The sequence below is a fragment of the Rhinolophus hipposideros genome, assembly GCF_964194185.1.
Source record: "Rhinolophus hipposideros genome assembly, chromosome: 5".
NCBI lineage: Eukaryota > Metazoa > Chordata > Mammalia > Chiroptera > Rhinolophidae > Rhinolophus > Rhinolophus hipposideros.
The window spans coordinates 46,139,951-46,164,004 of record NC_138051.1 but is presented as its reverse complement, the minus strand read 5'-3'; the positions used below and the strand labels follow the sequence as shown (position 1 = coordinate 46,164,004).

At 34.9% G+C, this 24,054-nt stretch overlaps 1 protein-coding gene across 7 annotated transcripts in view; it reads left to right on the top strand.

The window, feature by feature from the left end:
• The window catches only part of DMXL2 (Dmx like 2), a 121,985-nt gene extending 99,071 nt beyond the window's left edge, over positions 1–22,914 (top strand). For 2 of the 7 annotated variants that reach the window (XM_081049099.1, XM_081049098.1), the window contains exons 27-44: positions 55–185; positions 2,072–2,320; positions 6,095–6,273; positions 6,954–7,084; positions 7,631–7,716; positions 8,126–8,327; positions 9,139–9,256; positions 12,486–12,548; positions 13,348–13,434; positions 13,511–13,632; positions 14,785–14,923; positions 15,549–15,609; positions 15,746–15,873; positions 16,392–16,469; positions 18,514–18,605; positions 19,051–19,103; positions 20,384–20,601; positions 21,352–22,914. In XM_081049099.1, coding sequence (XP_080905225.1) covers positions 55–185; positions 2,072–2,320; positions 6,095–6,273; positions 6,954–7,084; positions 7,631–7,716; positions 8,126–8,327; positions 9,139–9,256; positions 12,486–12,548; positions 13,348–13,434; positions 13,511–13,632; positions 14,785–14,923; positions 15,549–15,609; positions 15,746–15,873; positions 16,392–16,469; positions 18,514–18,605; positions 19,051–19,103; positions 20,384–20,601; positions 21,352–21,561 — 2,347 coding nt within the window. In that variant the 3' untranslated portion in view covers positions 21,562–22,914. The remainder of the gene's footprint in view (positions 1–54; positions 186–2,071; positions 2,321–6,094; positions 6,274–6,953; positions 7,085–7,630; positions 7,717–8,125; positions 8,328–9,138; positions 9,257–12,485; positions 12,549–13,347; positions 13,435–13,510; positions 13,633–14,784; positions 14,924–15,548; positions 15,610–15,745; positions 15,874–16,391; positions 16,470–18,513; positions 18,606–19,050; positions 19,104–20,383; positions 20,602–21,351) is intronic. The other 5 variants (XM_081049104.1, XM_081049102.1, XM_081049103.1 and 2 more) reach the window with 3 other exon arrangements.
• Positions 22,915–24,054: the final 1,140 nt, after the last annotated feature.

Sequence of the window (24,054 nt, the reverse complement as noted above, 5' to 3'; positions counted from 1 at the left end):
TTTCTTATTACCTCTGTGAAGATGATAAAGAACTGAACCTTATGTTTGCTTTAGCAGTCAAACAGAAGGAAACCAGCTTACTGGAATGGCGTACCAAGGACTTCTTTTAAGTGACCGTCGGAGACTAAGGACAGAAAGCATAGAAGAACATGCAGCACCAAATTCTCCTCCTGCTCAATGGCCTGGTGACAACCTGTTCTGTCGTTGTTTTGTTTTGTTTTTTAATCTTCTATTTGGCGATTCCTTTTTTAAAAACTACCAACTGGTTTCCTGATCTTCTTTCTGGATTTGGTGAATGCTTTTTTGTTTGTTTTTGATGATGTTTTCTGCAATGGATTCGGAATTCTTAAATACTGGAATGTTGTCTGAAGACTCTGGAAGTTAAGGCTTCAAAAGCAGCTGTGTTGACCGGCATAAAAAAGCAAGGTTTAACATCCTTCATAAGGGTGAGCACATCATTTCCTTATCCTTAGAAATTCTGATGTGCTCACCCTTATGAAGGATGTTAAATCTTGCTTTTTTATGCTGGTCAACACAGCTGCTTTTGAAGCCTTAACTTTCAGAGCAATATCAGACATATGCTTAAGATATAGCAGGGAGAATACAATTATTTTTGAGTGTAAATTTATATATTAGCATAGGGGTGAGCATTCTGTGCCACATATGTCATGCTCTCTGCCAATCTTTGTTTTTCTCTGGTTACCTCTCTTTCTCATTCTCCACATTTCAAACCTTCTTTACTCTCTTAATAACCTTCTTTACTCTCCTAATAGCCTTTTCTGGTCTGCCAAGTTATTTAATTTTTATTCTACTTGCTTTATAACTCTGAGTTTACATGTTAGTGATCATTGTGAAGAGTGGCAATAGAAAGAAATGTGACAAACTCAAAGTGCGTATTTAAAATTCATTTATACATATGTTCATAGAAAATTTCATTTTAACTTTTTATTGAAATAATTTCAGACATTATAAAAAGTTGCAAAAATAGTACAATTTCTCCATAACCTTCATTCAGAAACCCCAAATGTTAATATTGTACCATACTGCTTATCATCATTCATTCCTTTTTTCTGACTCACTTACTTTGTGTATGTATATCTGTGTATTATTTTCTGAAATATTTGAAAGTTGCAGACAAGTTGCCCTTTTAAATCTAAATGTATCAATGTGTCTTTCCTAAAAACAGACATTCTCTTGTATATAACCATAGCACAGTTATCAAATTCAGCATCTTAATATTGATATAATACTGTTCTCTAATCCATAGATCTTTTTCAAATTTCACCAATTTTACCACTTACATCTTTTTTTCTGGTCTGTGTAACATTTAGTTGTAATTACGCATGAGTCTCCTCTTATATGGAGTAGTTCTTCATTCTTTGTCTATCATGACTTTGACACTTTTGAAGAGTACTAGCTAATTACCTTTTAGAATGTCCCTCAATTTGGGTTTTTCTGATATTTTCTTAATTTTAGATTCAGGTTATGTATTTTTGGCAGGGATACCACAAAAGAGATATTGTGCTCAGTGCAAAATATCAAGGGGCATATGGTGTCTTTTGGTCCCATTACTGATGCTATTCACTTTGATCACTTGGTAAAGTGCTTTCTGCCAGATTTCTCCTTTGTAAAGTTACTTTTTTCTTTGCAATTAATGAATATGTTTTGAAGAGACAGTTTGAGAGTGCGTAAAATACAGTTTTACCCACTAATTCTAGCATCCAGTGATGATTGTTGCCTGAATCAGATATTAATGTGGGGATTACTGTTCTGTCATTCCTTCTATTGTATTAGTTGAAATTGTAGTGACATTGATTGTAAGGAAGAGCTTTCTTTTCTCCCCTTTAAATTATTTCTTCTTTCTTTTCTTATATCGCTGTATAGACTAATGGATTCTTGTTTTGTAGACTATAAGCCGTTTTCCTATCATTTATTTTATTGCTCAAATTATGGAAATAATGTTTTTCGTATAATATAGATAAATAATTTGGTTAAATTGAGAATTTGGATTTTTTTTTCTTTCTGGAGCTTTATGCTGATATAGTTCTTATGATATTATATACCCTTACAGGTGTGAGCTCACTTATTAATCTCTTGAGTTCAGCCCAAGATGAAGACCAGCCAAAATTGAACATTTTGTTGTGTGAAGCTATTGTTGCTGTTTACTTAAGTTTATTGATCCATGCTCTTGCCACAAATTCCTCCAATGAATTGTTTAGACTTGCAGCCCACCCATTAAATAATCGAATGTGGGCTGCTGTTTTTGGAGGGGGTGTGAAACTTGTTGTGAAACCTCAAAGACAATCAGAAAGCATTTCAGGTAAGATTAATGTATGTAAATGTAAATGATTTCCGATGTTTAAGTAAAAGACTTTTTAATGTTTTAAGAATTTTTATTTTGAAAATCAGTGATGTTTAAAGTATAATCACTCTTGTTAGGATAGTATATAATTAGACTCATGTTAGAATAAGGAATGTACAGTAATTTCAATTTAACATTTTTAAATACCAGGACAAATTTAAGGAGGATAAAAAAGAAATAGGAGAAAGGTAAAGGTAAGTGAGGAGACAATGTTAAGGAATGAGGTCATGGAAAAAGGATAGTTTTTAATCAGATAAGATTAAAATAAATCCTCATAATCTTTACAGAGCATACCAGCAGTTGGCTTCAGATTAAGTTTATGGTCATGTACAAGATAGCTATTCCACTCATGCACCTGTTTTGTTTATTCCATTTTCTGCATTTTTTTTACTTCCTTTCTGGACTAGAGTATATTTTTCATGCCACTTTTTAAGATGGTAGGATATGGTGAGATATCGACTAATGACATAGGAAAGGTTTCCATCTTTGTGCTGACATATAGAAATCATCTTAATTCATCCTTGGAAATGGTCATATTAAAGATGAGCAATCAGTGGCACAGTTTAAATGACACAAGTTCTAATCTGTGTCCTTACTGCCAAAGGTTGAATTAAATGAGTAAGGGAGGACATCTCACCAGCTCTCCTTATATGTGGATGACTCGTACTTAATCTTTATCCTCCTAAGTAGTAATAGTCTACTTTACACTTAAGAATTTTCTCTCCAAATCACTTCTTCTCTTCCTGAATTTTCTATTATTTTTTTCATGGTAATTCATTCAATCCAGTCATCCATGCTTAACAATCTCTGAGTACACATTTGTGTTTGCATTCACTTAACACCTACTGTCTGCCAGGCAGTGTTCTAGACTTTGGAGATGTGGAGTTAACAAAACAGACAAATCCCTTACCTTCATAAAGCTTATTACGTCCAGTGGAGGTAAAATAAACAAGTAAAACTATTTCAGGTATGATAAGAACTTTGATAAAAATAAAGCAGAGTACCGTATTTTCTCATGTGTCATGTGCTGCTGTGTATAATAATCACCCACGTTTTTGGCCCAAACTCTCAGGGAAAAAAATCTTTTATTTTAATTTTCCAAGGGATTTTCCAATAATTTTTGTAAAACTATCAGCTCGCTTGCTAGTTCCCACCTAAAGTGTTTGAAGAGAAATGTCATGCTGTTCACCCTGTGATAATAAAGTCAGCATCACCGCTTTTATAAGTCAGAGTCACTTACTCTGTGGACAACAGTACATGACTCTTCGTTTCATTTCACTGACTCTTTGGCTGAAATTACTTTCATTGCAAGTTTGTCCTAAGTTCAACAAAACTGAGGATCATATTCCAGGGTATTATTTTACATAGGGATATCGTTATTAATTTCTAGAGTTACACTTTTAACTCATAAGCATAAATAAAAGAACTAGAAACATTTATATAGATACGGAATTAGTACTACCCATGTATAGTGCACATCCTTATTTTTCCCTCACGAATTTGGGCAAAATGTGCATTATACATGGCAAAATACAGTAAGTGGAGAGTGATGAGGCAAAGGGGATGGGGACAGTTTAGTTAGGGTGGTCAGAAGACACATTTCTGATTAGATAGCAGTCAAACAGAGTCAGGGAAGTTAGGGATCACAGCGTGCAGAGCATTTCAGGAACATGGAGCAATGAGGGCAAATGTCATGAGGTAGGACTGAACTTGGCCTTTTCCAGGAACTGCAGAGAAGGTCAGAATGGCCAGCATGAGCCACGGAGTGTGGTCAGATAAGTAAGCTAAATTGCTGGGGGCAAGTTCACTTAGTTTGATGGGTTATGGTAAAGACTTTAGTTGTTGTTCTAAAGAAAGACAGGAAACTACAGGAGGGTTTTAAGCGGAGGAATGACATAATCTGATTTAAGTTTTCAAAAGACCCACTCTAGCTGCTGTGTGGAGAGTAGACTGCAACAAGAATAAAGGTAAGGAGCCTAGGTGGGAGGCTGTAATAGTCTACTCAAAAGATAATCGTGGGTTACCATCAAGAATGAGTGGATTTAATTATTTCATATTATGTGTACATCAGACCATTATGCTGTACACCTTAAACTTATACAGTGATGTATGACAATTATTTCTCAATAATACTGGGAAAAAAAGAGTGGCAATACAAGTGTTGGCAATGGAACTCCCACGTGTGGAAATGTATAACCATTTTGGAAAACAATTTGACAGTTTCTTATAAATTTACCATGTGACCCACTTACCTGGTGTCTCAACAAATCCACTTTTAATTAATTAATAGAAGAAATGAAACAGATTCACACAGAGACTTGTAAATAAATTTGTACACAGCTTTATTCATAATAGCTCCAAACTGGAATTAACCCGAATGTCAATCATCAAGTGAATGGGTTAAATAGAAAAAAGAATGGGTAAACAAAATGTGGTATACATACGTAAATGAGTGTTAGCCATAAAAAGGAATGAATACATGCTACCAGCATGAACCAGCATGAACCTCAAAAATATGCTAAGTGAAAGAAGCCAGACACAGAAGTCACATATTGTATGATTCTGTTTATTTGAAATACCAGAATAGATAATCCATAGAGACAGAAAGCAGATTGTTGGTTGTCATGGGCTAGAGGGAGGGAGGAATGGGGAGTGACTGCTTAATGGATATGGGGTTTTGCTCCGGTGATGAGCACGCTTTGGAACTAGATAGAGATGGTGGTTGCACAACAGTGTGAATGTACTAACTGCCACTGATTGTATATTTTAAAATGATTAATTTAATGTACAGTTCACCTCAATTAGAAAAAAAATTAAAGGTGATTTAGTGTACTGTGGTAGTCATGGGCAGAATGAAAAGTGGTCATATTCTGGATATAATTTGAGGTTATTGCTGATAGATTGTGAATTGTGTGGGGTATGGGAGAAAGGAGTTGGGATAGAGTTGTCATTTTCTGTGATTATCTTGGGACTTGAGGAGCGGTTGACCTCTACTTTCTGGCCATCCCATATCCAATGAGTTCCTGAATCCTTTTGATATTTCTTTTATGTATTCCTTGTATCTAACCCTCCTCTCAGACTTCACCACCCACCATATTAGTTCAGGCCCTTATGTCATCTTCGTCCATCTTCCTCTGTAATTGATCAAGCACATCATGCCTCATCATGTGACTAGATCAAGATGCTTTCATGAGAATACCCATAGGATAAGCTCCAGCCTCATATTCACAAACTATTCCTGGCCTAACTCTAGATTATTGTCAGTATTGCCCTCCCTGCTGCCTGTCTGCCTCATTAACCTAAATCTGTGATCATTTGTGTCCGTTGTCCCTTTCTCTTTTCACACTGAGCTTCTGCCCTTCTTTTAAGGCATGTTTTATATTCTGCTATTCAGTGAATCTTTCTTGAACAACATAAATAATCAGTCAGCACTCTCCTTACGACTTATTGAATATACCATTTATTTAGTGCATTGTACCTAGAATTACTTTCATCCTTTTCTGTATAGCACAAAGACTGCTTCATGGCCACATATCCTTTTATGCTCTGCCCTCACCTGCATCTTTGCCATGATGGCTGGAAAACTGATGCAGTAACTAGAAGTGTTTAGAAGCACAGATGTAAGTAATTTGGTATGGACTAAACCATGGCAAGAATAGGATGAAAAGAAAGTTTAACTCTTTGAGTTAGTAATGGAAAATAAATGCTAATTTTTTTCTTCTATCTATTTAGCACCTCTTGTTCCTTCTGAAGACATAGATAAACACCGCAGGAGATTTAACATGCGAATGCTGGTCCCTGGAAGGCCTGTAAAAGATGCTACCCCCCCACCAGTGCCGACAGAAAGACCATCTTACAAAGAAAAATTTATTCCTCCTGAACTTAGTATGTGGGATTATTTTGTTGCAAAGGTAAGGGGTGTGAGGAATGCAAGTTTTAAGTGTGTCTGTTTTATTAACTCTTGTACATACATCACAGAGGAATGATGGGGCAGCTTCTGGATTGATTAACCGTAGCTTAGACATTCGTTCTCTCAAGTCTAGAAACTGAATAGTCATTCAGCGATGATCAAGTACTTGATATGGATGACACAAATTAAAATCATGTGGGATTTAGGTATAAATTAGAAGTCAGTTTATTAACATGTAATCAGCGTGATCCTTCTCTGGTGACTGGAATACTTGTATGGACCTTCTAAATTCCCTTCATCTGCTTATCAGTAGTTCCTTTGGTCAGCATGGAATTAGGGCAGAAGTAGAAGGATAGATATTTGGGGGATTTATCAGGCCATGGTGAGACCTTATGACACATTCTATTTTCGGGATCAGAATACCCATGGTAACTAGATCCATTATAGTGTCAGTTCTGACCACGTGGGCCACATCACTTGCTTTTCAGCACTTTGTTTTTTTGAGCTTATCGCCTTCCTTCTATTAACGTGTTTGCCTCTTTACATGTGTTACCACTGTTGTCACCTTGCTGGGAGTGCACATGAGGGAGTACATCTCCCATAATGCCTCCTCCCAATGTTAAGTTAGGACAAAAAGAACCCAATTATACATTTAAAAAATAACTTTCCTTTTTATTGCAGCCATTTCTTCCTTTGTCTGACAGTGGTGTTATATATGATTCTGACGAGAGCATTCATAGTGACGAAGAAGAAGATGATGCTTTTTTTTCAGACACGCAAATACAAGAGCACCAAGATCCAGACTCCTACAGGTAAATAGGGATGTTCTTCTTCTTCTTCTTTTTTTGCAATTTCTTTTGTAGAAAATCCTTATATTACTAATTTTAAGTACATCATCACAAATTTACGTAAGAACTGACTTATGTTTTCAGATTAGGAATTCTGTACCTTTGAGGTAAATTTCCAGACAGAATATTTCACATCTGGTTTTCAAGAATAATTTACATACAGAGTGCAAACACAAACATTTGTAGTGAGGAAAAATATGTAATTTATTACACTGTTAGAACTTACATTCATTTACTGATGTGTTTTTAGATTCCCTGTGACTGTGTAGTAAATCTTTTTTCATCAGGTAATTTCCAGATATTGTAAGTGTAATATATTGTTGTATATCTTTTATTTTCAAAGACTACAGAGGTACCTTTTTAAAAAATATTAAGCTGTTAGAAAAAAACAGCTTTTTTTTCTGGGTAGGAGATTGGGCTAAACAACTGGTAGGGATCATTACTGTGTCTCTCTCATTATTTCATTTTTTTATTAAGGAGAATTTTTTTTTTTTGTCCCCCTTTGAACAGCTGGTCTCTTCTGCATTTAGCAATGGTTAAGCTAGTACTTCACAATGTCAAGAATTTCTTTCCCATTGCTGGAGTAGAATTCTCTGGTAAGTTTGGAATTTGAAAAATTAATGTTAATAAATATAATAAATTACCATCAAGTTTTTCTTTACAAAATCCATGTGAAAGGGCATTTGGTACTAAAAAAAACATACTGCATTGGAAATTTAAGAGGCCTTGTTTATTTTAGGCTTCAGTCTATGGTTTTAATGCATAGCAAAAATCACTATCTACTTAGAAAGTTGAAAGAAAAAACAAAAACCCAGACTGGAGAAACTAGACATTTTTTCAGCTCATTTTAGAGAGCTGGCCTTCTGCTTTGTTGAAAGTATTAAGAATCCAAATGATACTAGATTAACATTTTCAGAAGTTATGGCTATAAAACTAGATTTTATCAATATGTGAATGATCTACATTTTTTATCAAAATAAAATAACATATTCTACCACTTTTTAGAGTTGCCTGTAACATCACCATTAGGTATTGCTGTGATTAAAAACTTGGAGAATTGGGAACACATCTTGCAAGAGAAAATGGATCAGTTTGAAGGTCCACCCCCTAACTATATCAACACATATCCAACTGACCTTTCAGTAGGAGCTGGACCAGCTATTCTTCGAAATAAAGCAATGCTAGAACCTGAAAATACTCCGTTCAAGTAAGACTGCTTTTATAATGCTTGGTTTAACCTTTCTGGAAGACATTTTGTCAAAACATGCCAATAGTCTTCAAAATATTCATAACTTTGAACTGCAATCCTACTTCTAGCTGTATGTGCTAAGGAAAACATCAGAAATTTGCTTAGAAAATTATTTTTCTCAGCATTACCTATACAATTCAATAGACATTACTTTTATAATCAGGGAAAAAACCTTTATTGTGTTTTTTTTGTTATTTAAAGAACTCTTAGAGAAATTTTTTGAGATAATCTACATATGCAAACAGGTGTTACTGACCTGACCTTTTTTATTTACATATGCAAACAGTAATTTAATAGTAAATACATTGTTTTCCATTGATGGTTTGATCTTCTACCTGTTCATCTGGGCCCCCCTTTTTTCTTTTTGAGGCAGCGGGCCATGATTGCTCCTAAGCTTGAAAGAGCAGGGCATTTGAGGTTGTTAGGATGTTCAAAATAAAATCTATGACTTTACCTTCATTGGTGATAGTAGGCTTTAACCAACAAGACCAACCTAAAGTATAATTTAAAAATAATAAGAGATTCATTTGACTCTCAGCTCAATCTGTTCATTCAGAGAACCTGTAATTAGAGAATTAACTGCTAGGTGAAGGGATGATTTTTTTTTTAGAAAACTAAAAATTAAAAGTGAAATAAAGTGTAAAATTTTGTTGAGCCTAATGTATCTTCTTTGCAGTAGGTAATTGGAGGTTTTTAACAAAGGCATCTGCAAATATTAAACACATTTTCTACAGACTAAAAGAGTGTGATGTGTTGATTGTTTTAATAGATCCAGGGATTCCTCTGCACTTCCGGTCAAACGACTTTGGCATTTCCTTGTTAAACAAGAAGTTCTTCAAGAGACATTTATTAGATATATTTTCACGAAGAAAAGAAAGCAGAGTGAGGTATTTTGAAAAAAAAAAATTCTGTTGTAATTTTTGTTTAGTTTTCTTTAGTATTTTTAATGAAGTCTGTGCTTAATTTATTTTGAAATTTACTTTTTGTTAGAACTTAGTATCTTTCATATATCATAGGTAATAGTTTACCAAACTACAGTAAATTTCTTTTAAGATAAAAACTTATAATTTTTATTTCGTAACAATGAAATGACATAGGTCCCTTGATAAATCATATATACTTAAGTGAGTATATACTTCCTTTATAATATTTCCCTTTGGGCTTTTACATGTCATAAACATTGTGACAGATGGTGTGGGGAATGTAATATGTAAATGAGTACACTCTATATTAGGATCTCTGTATATCATTTAATTGAAAATACAGTGTAGCCCTTTAAAAGCATTTTATTTATTTAGGATTTAGAAATGAACAGGATAAACTTTAGTAGCAGCAAATTCAGGATAATTTTGTGAGATAATAGACTACAGAAATACTAAATACATGATGAAGTAAGATCAGAGTGAGGCACAGGTTCTACATTGCACGGTGATTTTTAACCTAACTATAAAGTAGTAATGTAATACCGTTCAGGATTTAACAAGAATCAGGAATTTAAGAGACTGCAGTGTAGAATTTAAATTCTATATTTTATAAGGATTTCTTCCTTATAAAATGAGGGGTATATAGATGTTTTATAAGAGAATTTTAGTTCATTTGGCCATTTAATGAGGTAATGGACAGTTTGGAGAGTGTACTCAGTACAGTGTCAGATATGGTTCAAGATTTGGCAAACAAAATTTATGAGAAAAGAAAAATGAATTATATTTCACCTAGGTAAGTGAAAACCAAGAGGGACAGTCTACATGATTCAGTTTTTGTAAGGTAAAATATAGAACTGCTTCTCAGTTTTCTCCCATACCTAGGGCAGCAGAACCTACTGAATTCATTCCTTTCACTAGTCATCCACTTACCTCTATGGTAATTGTGTCAGCCCTGTGAACAGTCATTTATTGTCTGTATGGATTTAAAAATTATGTACTTAAATGAGGAATTAGGGGATTGAATTATAGAGATTCTTTTGAATCATACAAGCTTTTTTGATAACATACAAAAGACCCTGATGGTATTGAAGTTATTGATGTGGGATTTGTTAGAGGACTCATAGAGCCAAATTAATTTCCTTTTTCACTTAACCCACTGTTTACAGCATTTCCTGTAGTGCTGCTGAATCCATATGCCATAAAATAAGATACAGAAATCTAAAAAATAGATTTAAAATAAAAGATACTTATTCAATTAAGTCTCTGTTATCTACAGAAAGCCAGTTCATTAAAGAATCAATTACCTGAGTGTTCTTTAAATTATTAAACATAATGATTTATTGAAAATATGCTTTAACTATTCATAAGGTTTGTGGCAGTTGGATTGTATAGGATTGTCAGAGCCTCAGCCTGCTGTGGGGAGCCAGGTGTCTAGATTGCTTGGACTCTCAGACCCTTGTCTTGCCCTTCAGGTTCTGTTCTCTCCTCTTGGGTTTCCTTCTTCCTTAACTAAGCCTATGCCTCATTCCGCCCCTCTCTCTCTTCTTTATACCCCTCAGTCTCTGTGCTCTTGGCATCAGCAGCCAAGCTATGTGTTCTCTGATATTTTTCTACCAGCAGAGGGTCTCCATGAACAGAGATGTGGGATAGAGATAAATAGAACATTTCTTAAAATGCTCTGTAAGCATTGGTTGGCTTCAGGGAAGGGAAATACATGCCTGGGAGTTGGGACAGGAGGAAGAATTTTTATCATGTACCCCTTTGTACCTTTTGAATTTTAAATTGTTGAATGAAATGATTATCTTGTCCAGTGCTGTGAAATAGAACTTTCTGTGATAATGGAAATTTTATCCGTTCTGTACAATACAGTATTTACCAGACACGTGATTATCGAGCAATTGAAATGTGGCTAGTGTGACTGAGGGACTGAATTTTTAATTTTGTTTAAATAGCCACATATGCTTAGTGGCTACTGTATTGAATAGCATAGATGTGCTGAAAAATTGTTTTCATTAAGGAAAATAATGTTAAAGCTGTTAAGACAAAAACTGGTCACTAAGTTCAGAAATGTGCAACATTATTAAAATGACTCATACAGGAAGAGTTTTATCTTTTTAAATTATTAAATAGGATTTTAATGATCAAAAAATTTAGCAAATTCAGTGAATTAATTAGTAAAACTGGCAAACTAATCCTAAAAGTGCTAAAATGTTAGCTAATTAAAAAAATGACGTAATAAAAATTCTCCTGAGAAATGCTGAAATTTTAGATGTATTCATAAGAAATTTTTATTCATCGAATATATTAAACAAGAATATTCCACAAAACAAGTTTTTGTGAACTTGATAAATGTGGCAAACTCAGCTACTTGATTAAAAGCAAGTAAGTTTGTTAGCACTTGGGCTTTTGCTGAACTGGCCCCTGCACACATTTACCATTCCTTCACTGTCAGCTGTAGCAGCCCTGGGGCGGTAGCTGGAGGCCTGGTCAGAGAGTTTGGCCCTTTTGGCTTTAAATGAAGCAGCCACTTCAAGAGGAATGGATTGCTCTGATCCAACTTTTAGAGGTTTCCACAGCAGAGCAGAAATATTACTTCTGATTGTAACCATCCCTAATGACCCTTCATCAACCAGAAGCAAGTTATTTGTGTTATATTTCCCCCATGCCTCATTTTGTTAAATATTTGTTTATTTATAAGGAGAAAAATCATATGATTGTAGTAAATGGTTGTTGTGAATTTTAATCCCTGACTCTCTCTTCATGGATATATTTCTTATGAATAAGAGTGAAATAATTATCAGTACTTTCAATCTGGGTTTAGAAATAAGTAGTTTCAATTTGTATTTGAACTAAACCCCTATAAGATAGGAATCTGTAGTATAGAATGCCTCTGCGTATGCATGTAGGTTTTATTTTTATGTAACGGATATACAAATATCTAATTTTTATTTTGAAATAGGTTTTGTATAATAGTCACATTAACTTTAATTTTGCCTGGTTTGCTTTGTGTTGTGTTTATCTGATTACATCATGTTTTACTCAGTTTAATTTCTGTCTTGATTTTGTGTTTTTAAAAGGAAGCCTTGCAAATTCATTTTTACTATCTTCACCATTTCAGTTTGAAATTTTTCGTTCTCTTTATAATTTTGTTTCATGCATGTGTTTTGTGTTTGTGATGGTGTGGTGTATTTAGTCTGTAGAAGAACATGTGGAACAGGTCAAACAAAACTACGTAGCAGAAGATTACCACATCAAGGTAGTATTCCAAGTTCTTGTATTTAGCTCATTCTTTAAAGTTCAGGGAGCTAACCCCTTATCTCTAATACTAACCATGACTTCCCCAGCTGGCTAACTAGTAAGAGTACTCATCTCTCCCATACGCCTCAGTGACATACAGTAGGGGACGCTGGGTATGACTGGCTTCCTCTTCCTGCCACTGGTTCTTCTTTTTCTTGTCCATCTCCGCTTCCATCACTTTTTTCAATTTGTTCTTAAACATAATTTTTTTTTATCTTTCTTCCTTCTTCATTCTGCCTCTTCTTTCCTTCCCATCATCTTTGACTCTAAGCCACTATACCTTCCTCTCATCAATCTCCTTCATTCTTTTCTAACTATTCTTCTTTCCAACTTCTCCTTATTCCTATCTCACCACCCTTATTTAAAAATGTTTCATTTCTTATGTGACTCCTTTGTCTATGTCTTTTTCTTCCACTCTGTGCCTCTTATGTATACACATTCCTACTGCAATACCTTTATACACTTTTGGAAGAGATAAGACACATTACTGTCATAAATACTAATGAAAACTTGTTAGCTATCTTTTATGCCAGTTAATCAGTGTCCTATAATCACAATGGAATATTTATAATTGTGGTGATTACAGGGCATCAGAGAATTTAAGATAATTCCAAAGCTAATTTTCAACACACTGAAAATTACCTTTTTGCTTGCTGCTGCTACATTTTCTTCTAATCCTTCCTTAATTTTGTGGAGTGTACAGATTTCTGCATGGAGCTATGCTGCAACAACTAAAGCTGCTGACAAATGTTTTGTAGGTTGAAGCTGATCTGGGCTATCCAGGTGGAAAGGCAAAAATCATTCATAAGGAATCAGATATGATCATGGCATTTTCCATTAATAAGGTAAAAGCTTTAGTCATTATAATTTCACTTTTTTAGTGAAATTGCTTAAATTATTGATTCCGCCTTTGCTTTACAGGCAAACTGTAATGAAATTGTTTTGGCTTCAACACATGATGTACAAGAACTCGATGTTACTTCTCTGCTGGCCTGTCAATCATATATGTGGATTGGAGAAGAATATGACAGAGAATCCAAAAGGTTAATATCTTATGCAGATAATTTTAAATGTAGTTTTCCTCAAAAGGAACCCTTTTGGTTAGGCACATGATTTTGAATTATCTTGAAAAGTATATTTGTATCTCTCTCCCTTCATTTGGATAGGAGACAAATATAATTGGCTTAGCTGCCAATAAAAGGCTCTGTTTTCACCATGAACAAACTACTCATTCTTCATTAGACCTTGAACTAGTGTTTGAGTCAGCATAATCCTCGACGCCAAAGTCTAATGCTGACAACTGCCATTTTGACATTTAACTCCAAAGAAATGTCAGGAATTACACAATATTAAGTAAATTCATCTGATCTGGATAATTAAAGCAAAAAGCGGTATACACAAATGTATTAATTAGACTGATGATGAGTCACATTTACTGAGTAATTTCCAGTATTTCTTCTTATCTCCTTATAAGCATAGCTTTTTTACAGATAAAAATATAGACAACTTTGCTTTTCAGTAAAGCTATAGACACTGTACCAAGAGTGTTTTTGCAACACTTCCCTTTATTGGGGTTTCTCCTCCACATTTATCCTCCCTCTTGCTTTTTTCCAGACTTAAAAATTTGATATGCTTGGGAATGGTGCCTTGATAACATCTGTCTTTGTTCTGTTGAATTTTCTATTTTGTCAGTTTATAACTAGATATCAGTATTACACTTCAGAGTAGATATAACCATGTAATATATGATATGATGTAGTCCATCATAAAAATTACTTCAACATTTTTATGTGATAATTAGTACCTTTAAAAAATCTCTAAACTCAAATTTCTTTAAAAATGTATGAATTTGATACATGGGATAGCTATACTTGAATAGAATACATAGCCTTTTTCTATACATGATGAAAAGAAAAGCTCTGTTAAATACTTCAAAATAAACATTTGTTCCAAGTTGTGCAGCAATAAAATTACCCTGAACAACATTCAACTAAATTTATGTTTTGCTTAAAGGGAAAAAGTTAAACGGTACTAAAGTTGGCTATGATTAGGACATGTAGCAGTTTTTCTCATGGATATTTACTCATTTTTTAAAAAATAAAGGTGCTCCTGTGTGTGTTCATAAGAAGCTCTGTAATTGGAGTTTGTGTTGAGAAAATGCAGTTTTCACAGTAACACGCGAATACTTTTCACAGTTCAGATGATATTGACTACCGTGGCTCCACTACAACCCTTTATCAACCCAGTGCTCCGTCCTCCTCAGCAAGTCAGGTGCCTCCTCCTTCCTCTCTGCCATGGCTGGGCAGTGGACAGACTAGCACCGGAGCTAGTGTGGTATGTTATTTACTTTTAGGTATGGTTTCTGGATATGGACTCCCTTAAAAACAAGTTGATGTCACTTTGACAAACAATGATCCTAATGGTCAGTGGCAGTGACCAGTTATAATAATAGCTAACATATTATGAGTTTCTTTCTGTCAGGTGCATTCTTTTTCTCACAACAACCTGAGGTGGTAGGTGCCATTATTATCCCTCATTATCATCTTACAGATGAGCAAACCATGAGGCACAAAGTGGTAAAGCAAAGTCCAAGAGGAATTCATGTCTATGGTAACATTGTTGTTACATAGTCACTGGAGTTGAAGGGGTCCCATTCTCATGTTCTACTCTGAAAACTGGAGATTCTCCTGCGTGTCCTCAGGAGGGGCGCTTATCATTAGGTGAAGCTGCTTGGAATCCTCACAGGTCACACAGGCGAGGGCTACACCAGTAAGGGACTTCCACAACCTGTTCAGACAAGTGTTGTATGTGCAGTGGTTCAGAAAATCCACTACAGTTTATTTCAGTAATAAGCCAGTTGTAAAATAAATATTATCAGAATTAGAGTTGGCCTGAATCATATCCTTCCTCATCCCTTCTGTTATGTACAAAATACATTTTTTATTATCTTCTTTTAAAGCTTATGAAAAGGAATCTACATAATGTTAAGAGAATGACCTCGCACCCGGTCCATCAATACTGTAAGTATTTTATATATGATCCAAGGATTGCAAATGGCCTCCATCATTTTGAAGTTGATTTATAGAATGGAAAATATCGGAATTCTTTCTTTAGCTTTTTCTGTTCTTATTTTCTGCTTTTCCTTTTGTGTTTCAGATCTTACAGGTGCTCAGGATGGCAGTGTACGAATGTTTGAATGGACACGACCTCAGCAACTTGTCTGTTTCCGCCAAGCCGGCAATGCAAGAGTTACCAGATTATATTTTAATTCTCAAGGCAACAAGGTTAGTTCTTGGGGGTTACTACTAAATTCATGTGAAAATAAGTGTGGATATTTATGAGTAAATGGTTAGTAAAACTATGTCAAAATGCGAATTCAATGACCCTGGATTTGAGCTGAACAGGTAGTTTGTATCTGTTTATATATCACCTCGTCTCCCAATAAAAACATAAATCCACACAATTTTGTATGGATTAATTATCCGCTTAAAGATACTAAATACTCTCTGAGGGTAAAGAGCTCTGTCGAGTGTGTTGGTGGAGCCTGTAATTGCAGTCAAGCACCTGAGAGGACCTTCCAGGTTCTTACTAAATTCTTGTACAGAAGATGGGGAGAAACTGGGAAAGCATTTAAAAGGGGCAGGATGTTGATAGTACTTGGACTTTCTTGGGAACTGTAGCAACAGAAACAGAGGTATAGGCAGAATGTTCAGTGGGGACTAAGTGACTGCTTTCCGTAAATGTTTTCACCTTTGATATGGACACTAAGAAGTTCTGTTCAATGTCTCTGCCTTTCTAACAGTGTGGTGTTGCCGATGGAGAAGGTTTTCTGAGTATCTGGCAAGTAAATCAAACTGCAGCAAATCCTAAACCTTACATGGTAAGTATCACTTAGCATTCCCAGAGTGTGTAGAGGCCACTTGTTTATGAAATGTCTGTTTCAGACAGTGAATCTCATTGGTGGATCTGGTGGGAAAGGCACTTCCATCCAGCAACCATACCATAGCTCAGAACCCATCATTGTCCTAGTTTTAGACTGAAATGACCTAAAACAGCTTGATGAGTAGTCATTAAATTTGAAATATTTCAGGGGCTTTCCCTGTATGTGGTTCTCCATAGAATACATTTTTTTATACTTTTATCCATTTTGAAAATTAACTCTCTTTAATGATAGCATTTTGTAGTAATTGATTTTAGACACCTATATTAAGAATCAATACAGGTTCCATGTACAGTTGTCCCTTGGTATCCATGGGGGATTGGTTCCAGGACTTCCATGGATACCAAAATCTGCACATGCTCAAACCCCTTATGTAAAATGGAGTACTGTTTTTTCCTGAAAATAAGACCTAGCCGGACCATCAGCTCTAATGCGTCTTTTAGAGCAAAAGTTAATATAAGACTGAGTATTGTATTATATTATACCGGGTCTTTTATTAATTTTTGCTCCAAAAGACGCATTAGAGCTGATGGTTCAGCTAGATCTTATTTTTGGGGAAACATGGTAGTATTTGCATATAACCAATGTATGTCCTTCAGTATACTTTAAATCATCCCTGGATTACTTATAATACCTAATACAATGTAAATGCTATGTAAATAGTTGTTATACTGTATTGTTAGGGAATAATGACAAGAAAAATCTGTACTTGTTCCATACAGATGCAGTCATCTGGGGCCTAACTACATAATAATACACATCAGCAACAATGTAACATTTAAAACATTTTTAATCTGTAGATGTGGAGGGCCAACTGAATTCCAGTTTGCTCCAGAATTTTGTTTACTAGGTTATAAAATAACCAATCCCAATAGGCCACCCATTCATTAATCCAAATCATATTAAAACATTTGGTAATGCAGGCAAGCATATCTTCACTTGGTAGGGGAGAGGTGGAAGATGATGTTATCCTATAAGGAACTTCTGGCTTCATATATTTTGATTCTATAGAAAGTCCTGAACCTCCAGGGTTTAGGTAGATTCCCAGATACTTTTAAATTTTCTTTTCTAGTCTATGGACATGTTCTTATGTATGTGGGACAAGCTATTTCTCTTAAATTAGTACACTACAGACTGTATCATCAAGTCTTTACAGAAATGGAAGTGATATTGAATCTATCCTTTACCTTCAGTCAAATCTATACCATGATAATTTCAAACAGAAAAATATCTGTTTTATTTTAAAATACCCTGACATCTTCCTTCTTGGTCCTCACCTTCTACTCATCCAGCGGATCCAACAAGAAAAATCATCCCTGGCTCAGTGAATGGTTTCCCACGGTACTGGAATACCCTTAGGAGCTGTTTGGGACAGTCTTAAACCTCTGGATTATTTGCAGGACCACTTTTGATCTTGTTTTTGTAATTGCTAAAGGTCTTCACCAGGGGGTGAGGGCAGGGAGCACAGTTGTGGTAAGGAAGGTAGATGATAAGCAAGTTAATTTGACTTAAGTTCTTCACACTATAGTCCAAGACTAGATGGGTATGCAAGAGTTTTCCTCCTTGGGTTGTTGTTTATTATGATTTATATTATTATTTAAAGTTTATTAAATATATTTGAGGTCATTAGCACTAAAGTTGCTTGCTTGAGCCCTTAACCAAGCCATTTAACTATATGAAGTTCATGTACTTGTTATCTTATTTTTTTGTTATGTATCCTAAAAAAACAAACAAAAACAACAAAAGAAAACACGTTGAATTCCATGTTTTTACCATCCCTTACAGGTTTTAAAAAATTATTTTATTTTGGCCAAATAATATGCAAATGACAGCTAATTCTCACACTATCACTTACTGTTCTAGACTGTTTTACAAAACTGTACTTAGCTCATGCATATATATATATTAGCAGAATTATGTGTGTGCACTGTACCAAATTTTACTGGATTTTTAAATAACATCAATTGTATTTTGTTTTCCATAGAGTTGGCAGTGCCACAGTAAAGCCACAAGTGACTTTGCATTTATTACCTCTTCAAGTCTAGTTGCCACATCTGGACAGTCCAATGACAATAGGTAGGTTGACAGAGAAACAAAATGAGAAATAAGCAAATTTAGAACAAACAAATCAGAAATAGACTTACAGACACAGAGAACAAATTGATGGTTGCTCGATGGGAGGGGGTGGTAGATGGGAGGAGTGTTGAGGAGATGGGTGAGAATGGCGAAGGGATTAAGAAGCACACATTGGTAGTTACAAAATAGTCCGGGGCTATGAAGTGCAGTATAGGGAACATAGCCAAAAATGTTTAAAACTGTGTATATGGTGTCAAATGGGTGCTGGACTTGACAGGAGATCACTTCGTAAGTTGTATGGATGCCTGGCCACTGTGCTGTACATAAATGTGAGTGAACAAAAAAGACAACAAGATTCAATAAGATATTTGACTTGACAGTTTGCTCCTAGTGATGACTTAGAGCAATTGTTGATGATGTATTTTTCTTATTGTTTCTTTATAAGAAATGTATGCCTCTGGGACACTTTGATATCACCTGGAAACAGCCTCATTCATGGTAAGTTAAGGTCTGTGATTTTTAATACACTATGAAGGAATGCTTTCCTGGTTTTTAACCAGTGAATCTAGTCAGTATTTATTCATGGGTTGACAATAGAGAAATATTTGGAATGTACAAAATTCTGAAAGTTAACTAGAATATCTGGCTACCTTGCTGAGGTAAGTATGTACATGTATGATCATAGAAATCCAGCTAGCCTAGAGCAGTCTTTAGTTGTATTCTATTCAGAAAATATGGTATGGAGTATGGTGTTAATAACAAGGCTGTTTAAGGAATTAGTTCTAAAGTATTCATTGAACTTAATAGACATGAGATTATATTTTAAAGAATTAAACCAAACTATAAAAGTTAACCTTACAGTTAAAGCTAGAAATATGAACAATGCCATTTAAGTAGTATTCATTTTGTTTAAGATAGTATTAGGTTAGTGCAAAAGTGATTGTGGTTTAAAAGGTTAAGTATTAGGTTAGTGCAAAAGTGATTGTGGTTTAAAAGGTTAAAAATTGCAAAAACCGCATCTGCTTTTGTATCAACCTAATATTTCCCAAATTGGTGTCCTAAGGATCTCTCTTCCACATAGTGGTACTGAAAGAGTGCTTCGTCCAATAAGTTTGGGTTAAATAAAGCTGGGTGGGTTAAATAAAGCTGGGTGGATTTTTTTACAGGAAGATTTGAGTGTTTTACTATGATGATGTGCATTTTGAAAGCTGTAGTTATTTCCCAATTTTATTTGATTGCACAATTCTTTTTTCTGTGAATAACTTAACATCTTTTAAATATTTGCCACATAGTAGTTTATGAAATAATCATATTAAAATGCAGAGAATCCTTGGAAGGATAACTCCTTAAATTGTAGCTGGTCATTTGCACACTGATGTACTTGAGTTTCAGTTCCTTACCTGTGAAGTTTTGATGAGGCTGTATATGTGGGCAAGAACTAGGTGAGGGTAAGTACTTGTCATTGGAAGCTGAGTGTGTCATTGAGAAGCTTGGTCACCTCTACATTTTTACTTCTGCATACTACTTACACAGTAGCATAACTTAGTTTGGGCTTAAGGTTTAAACTTCCTGCGTGTGTTTTTATATTGAGATTGTGGGTAAGAATATGTTTTTCTGTCATTGGCTTGGATCTTCTTTAATACTTTGATCATATGATTACAGAAATTAGAATGAAAAAATGTATCAGTAATTTCTATATTATTTAAATGTGCATTTAAATATGATCAGAATTGCCAAGATAGAAATTTTGGGAGAAATGACTTGTTTTCCTTCTTCAGGTTTCACATGCCATGATCATGGTGCCACGGTACTCCAGTATGCACCAAAACATCAACTCCTCATATCTGGAGGTAGGAAAGGCTATGTCTGCATTTTAGACATCAGGCAGAGGCAGCTGATCCACACGTTCCAGGCACACGACTCAGCCATTAAGGCACTGTCTCTGGATCCCTGTGAAGAATTTTTTACTACAGGGTCAGCCGAAGGTAACATAAAGGTAAGTTAGTACAAGAGGTGGGAATGTGCTGCTGTGTGTTGTCTTTACCTGTTGTCAAGACTGGTTGGGAAGAAAAACCCATAAAACCCCACTGTGCTCTTTGAAATGGGGCATAAAGTGACGCTTTGTGGAGCTGTTGAATATTTCTTCCTTCCATGTGGTTCTTTCTAAATTGTTATGGTCCAGAAAACCAGATAATCAACCTCATTAGATGCTCAGGTTGTGAAAAAGCCTTAAAGGACTGTTTTGAGTAAAGTGTATGAATTTAACTAATGCATGGATGTTTTGGTGACATTAGTTTGGCTTCTCAGCACTTCCTCCCCTATCCTCACCTGTGCTCCCAGTACCTAATTCTGTTTTGTATAGTTGAGGTTTCCCGATAAGTGAGATGTTGCTGTTCTTTTATATTGCCCAGGGTCTAGCTTAGCATTAGGAACATTATTTGAATTAACTTAAATAGTTAATTGAATTACAAATGGGGTTTTTGTGGTTAATATGAAATTACAAGAGGACAGGAAGAGAGAAATTTGAAAGAAGGGACAGTGAAGTATTAGTAAATTAATCATCTGAATAATATTATTTCCAATCAGATAAGCTGTTAGGAAAGAGTCAGTGGTTGGGAAAGTTGGGCTGTAATGAGATCATTTGGGCCAAGGGAATAAAAGTGAAGGTCATGTTTTTGCTTTTGGTCTCTTTCTTTTTAAAATGACTTACCCTTTTTGTTTTCACTCTGTTTTTCTTTTAAATTAGGTTTGGAGATTGACAGGCCATGGTCTAATTCATTCATTTAAAAATGAACATGCTAAACAGTCCATATTCAGAAACCTTGGGGCTGGAGTCATGCAGATTGACATCACCCAGGGCAATCGGATCTTCTCCTGTGGGGCAGACGGCACGCTGAAAACAAGGGTTTTGCCCAGTGCTTTTAACATCCCTACTCAAATTCTTGACATTCTATAGACTTAAAAGATTTGGGCTTTATTTTTATAAACATTTCAATTAAAAAAACACACTGCAAAGGTTACTAGGCATTTCTGCTTTCCAAGCAGTTAACACATTGAAAACACTACAGAGAATCTCTGTAGAATTTGAATCTGATTCAAGCTGAGTGTTATGCTGAGTATTGCCCATACAGGTTGGTAGAATGATTGTGCATGTACCTTTTATCATGCTGACATACTTAAAAAAAATCATACCTAATATTGTATGAAGGATAGCTATTCTTTATAGCGTTTATCAAATCTGATTCAGGAAACATTATTAGTCAGTTATAATAATGAGAAGGACCTTTATACCAAATTAAGGAAGAAAATGATAGCTATGCTTTATAGCGTTTATCAAATCTGATTCAGGAAACATTATTAGTCAGTTATAATAATGAGAAGGACCTTTATACCAAATTAAGGAAGAAAATGTTGCTGATTCAGGTTTTTCTTCCTATTCTTACCACCGATTGAAGCATGCCTGCACTCTCCTTTGTTGAGCGAAGGATAGTCATAAGGTGTTAGAAGCTCTAGATTACCAGAAACACTTTCTAAACAGTGGAGCAGTGTGCAGTGACTACTAGTACTCTGCCGAGAAAGGTCATTGCCGAGAGAGGTCATTTCCATTCTTTCCTGCTGAATATTTTTCCTGTTAGTGTTTAAACTGAGCTAGTACTGTAACTTGCAAATGAGTACAAATTTAAATGCAGTGTTTTCCTCACATCTTGCACATTCACATTTTTTGGACTGCTAGTTTTTCTATTTAAACATTTGCCTTCATGTTAGGAATATAATACGTGAACATGGCATATTTGTAGTTAACCAAAACATTCCAGTTTAGTATTTTTTCTTTTCTTAGTCCAGTGTAGTACTTTTTCTTTCATGTATTTAAGGTTAAACACCCACAACATCTTAAGGCTATGTTGTAACTACACCGATAGAACATTTCATATCACAATTAAAATGAATGTTAGGCTTTTTGTGGCCAGTTAATAGTTGATGAGATTGGTGATACTATTTATTACCACAGCCTATTGTATAAACAGTACAGAGCTAAATATTATTTGCTTATAAAATATTAGCCATTGTTGTTATATTTTGATGTACCTCCTTGGTTATGACCAAAAATATGTTGAGATATTGAAATCAGTGTCTGTGTGTTTAAATGTTTACCAGCAAATTGTCTCATCATGTTCATGAGAATGCTTAATGCCTGTGCAGTAAATAGTAAAATATAATGGCATAAAAGCACCTTTCTTGGAAGGCAATGTGATGTTCAGGCTGTGAAATATATATGTAAAGGAAAAATAAATGTTATTTGTTAGAGTTTTACCTTAGTTTGGTCTGGTATTCTTTGGTCTGGTATTCTTTGATAATATTTTAATCAGTTGAGATGATTTTAAATTTGATAAAATGTGTAACTTAAAGAATTTTTAAGCTATTAGGCAGTTCATTCATTCATAAATATTTACTGAGTACCTTATATATCAGTAGCCATTTTAGGAAATGGAATAAAGTGGTGACTCAGGGATGGCATTCATTGTTGGGATTTAGTTGGGTGACAGCTAACCTCACTGTGCCTTTTTGTTCATAGAATCTCTGATTTTGGTGCTGACACTAGTGAAGAAGCTGAGCTGGGAATAGTATTTATGTGGAGTGATGAGGGAAAGAGGAGAGTGGATGCTGAATACATGGGAACACAAATTTGACAAAAATTGCAAACATACATACACTTACCACAGTTTAGTATACCATAAACTGTATATGTTACATCACGCCATCATTGTATATATTACACTAAAATAGTACCAGCTGATTCAGTTGGAATCTGTAAAATATAATTTTGAAACTGAAATTAAAAGACTATGGTGGCTGCTATCTTCTTTCTTTAAGGTATTACTTTATAGTAATCTGCCATGTCACACTAATTTGTGTTATTTCTTTAAGAATTAAAAAATTTAGAACAGTTTTAGGTTTACTAAAAGCCTTAGCCAATACCACAGAGTGTTTTCACTTATTCCCTTTACCACAGTTTCCCATATTAACATTTTGCATTAGTGTGATGTATTCGTTACAACTAATGAGCCAGTATTGATGCATTATTAACTAAAATCCATGGCTTATATTAAGCTTCACGCTTTATGTTGTACAGTTCTGTTGGGTTTTGACAAATGCATATCATGTATCCATTACTACAGAATCATACAGAATAGTGTCATTGCCCTAAAATTCCCGAGTTCACCCATTCATTCTTTTCCCTTTGCCTCCAACCTCAAGCAACCACTGATCTTTTTACTGTCTCCATAGTTTGCCTTTACCGGAATGTCATATAGTTGGAATCATAAACTATGCAGCCATTCCAGATTGACTTCTTTCATTTAGCAATAAGCATTAAAGTTTCTTCATATCTTTCCTTGGCTTGCTAATTCATTTTTTTTGTTATTGATAATAATATTCTACTAATAATAAT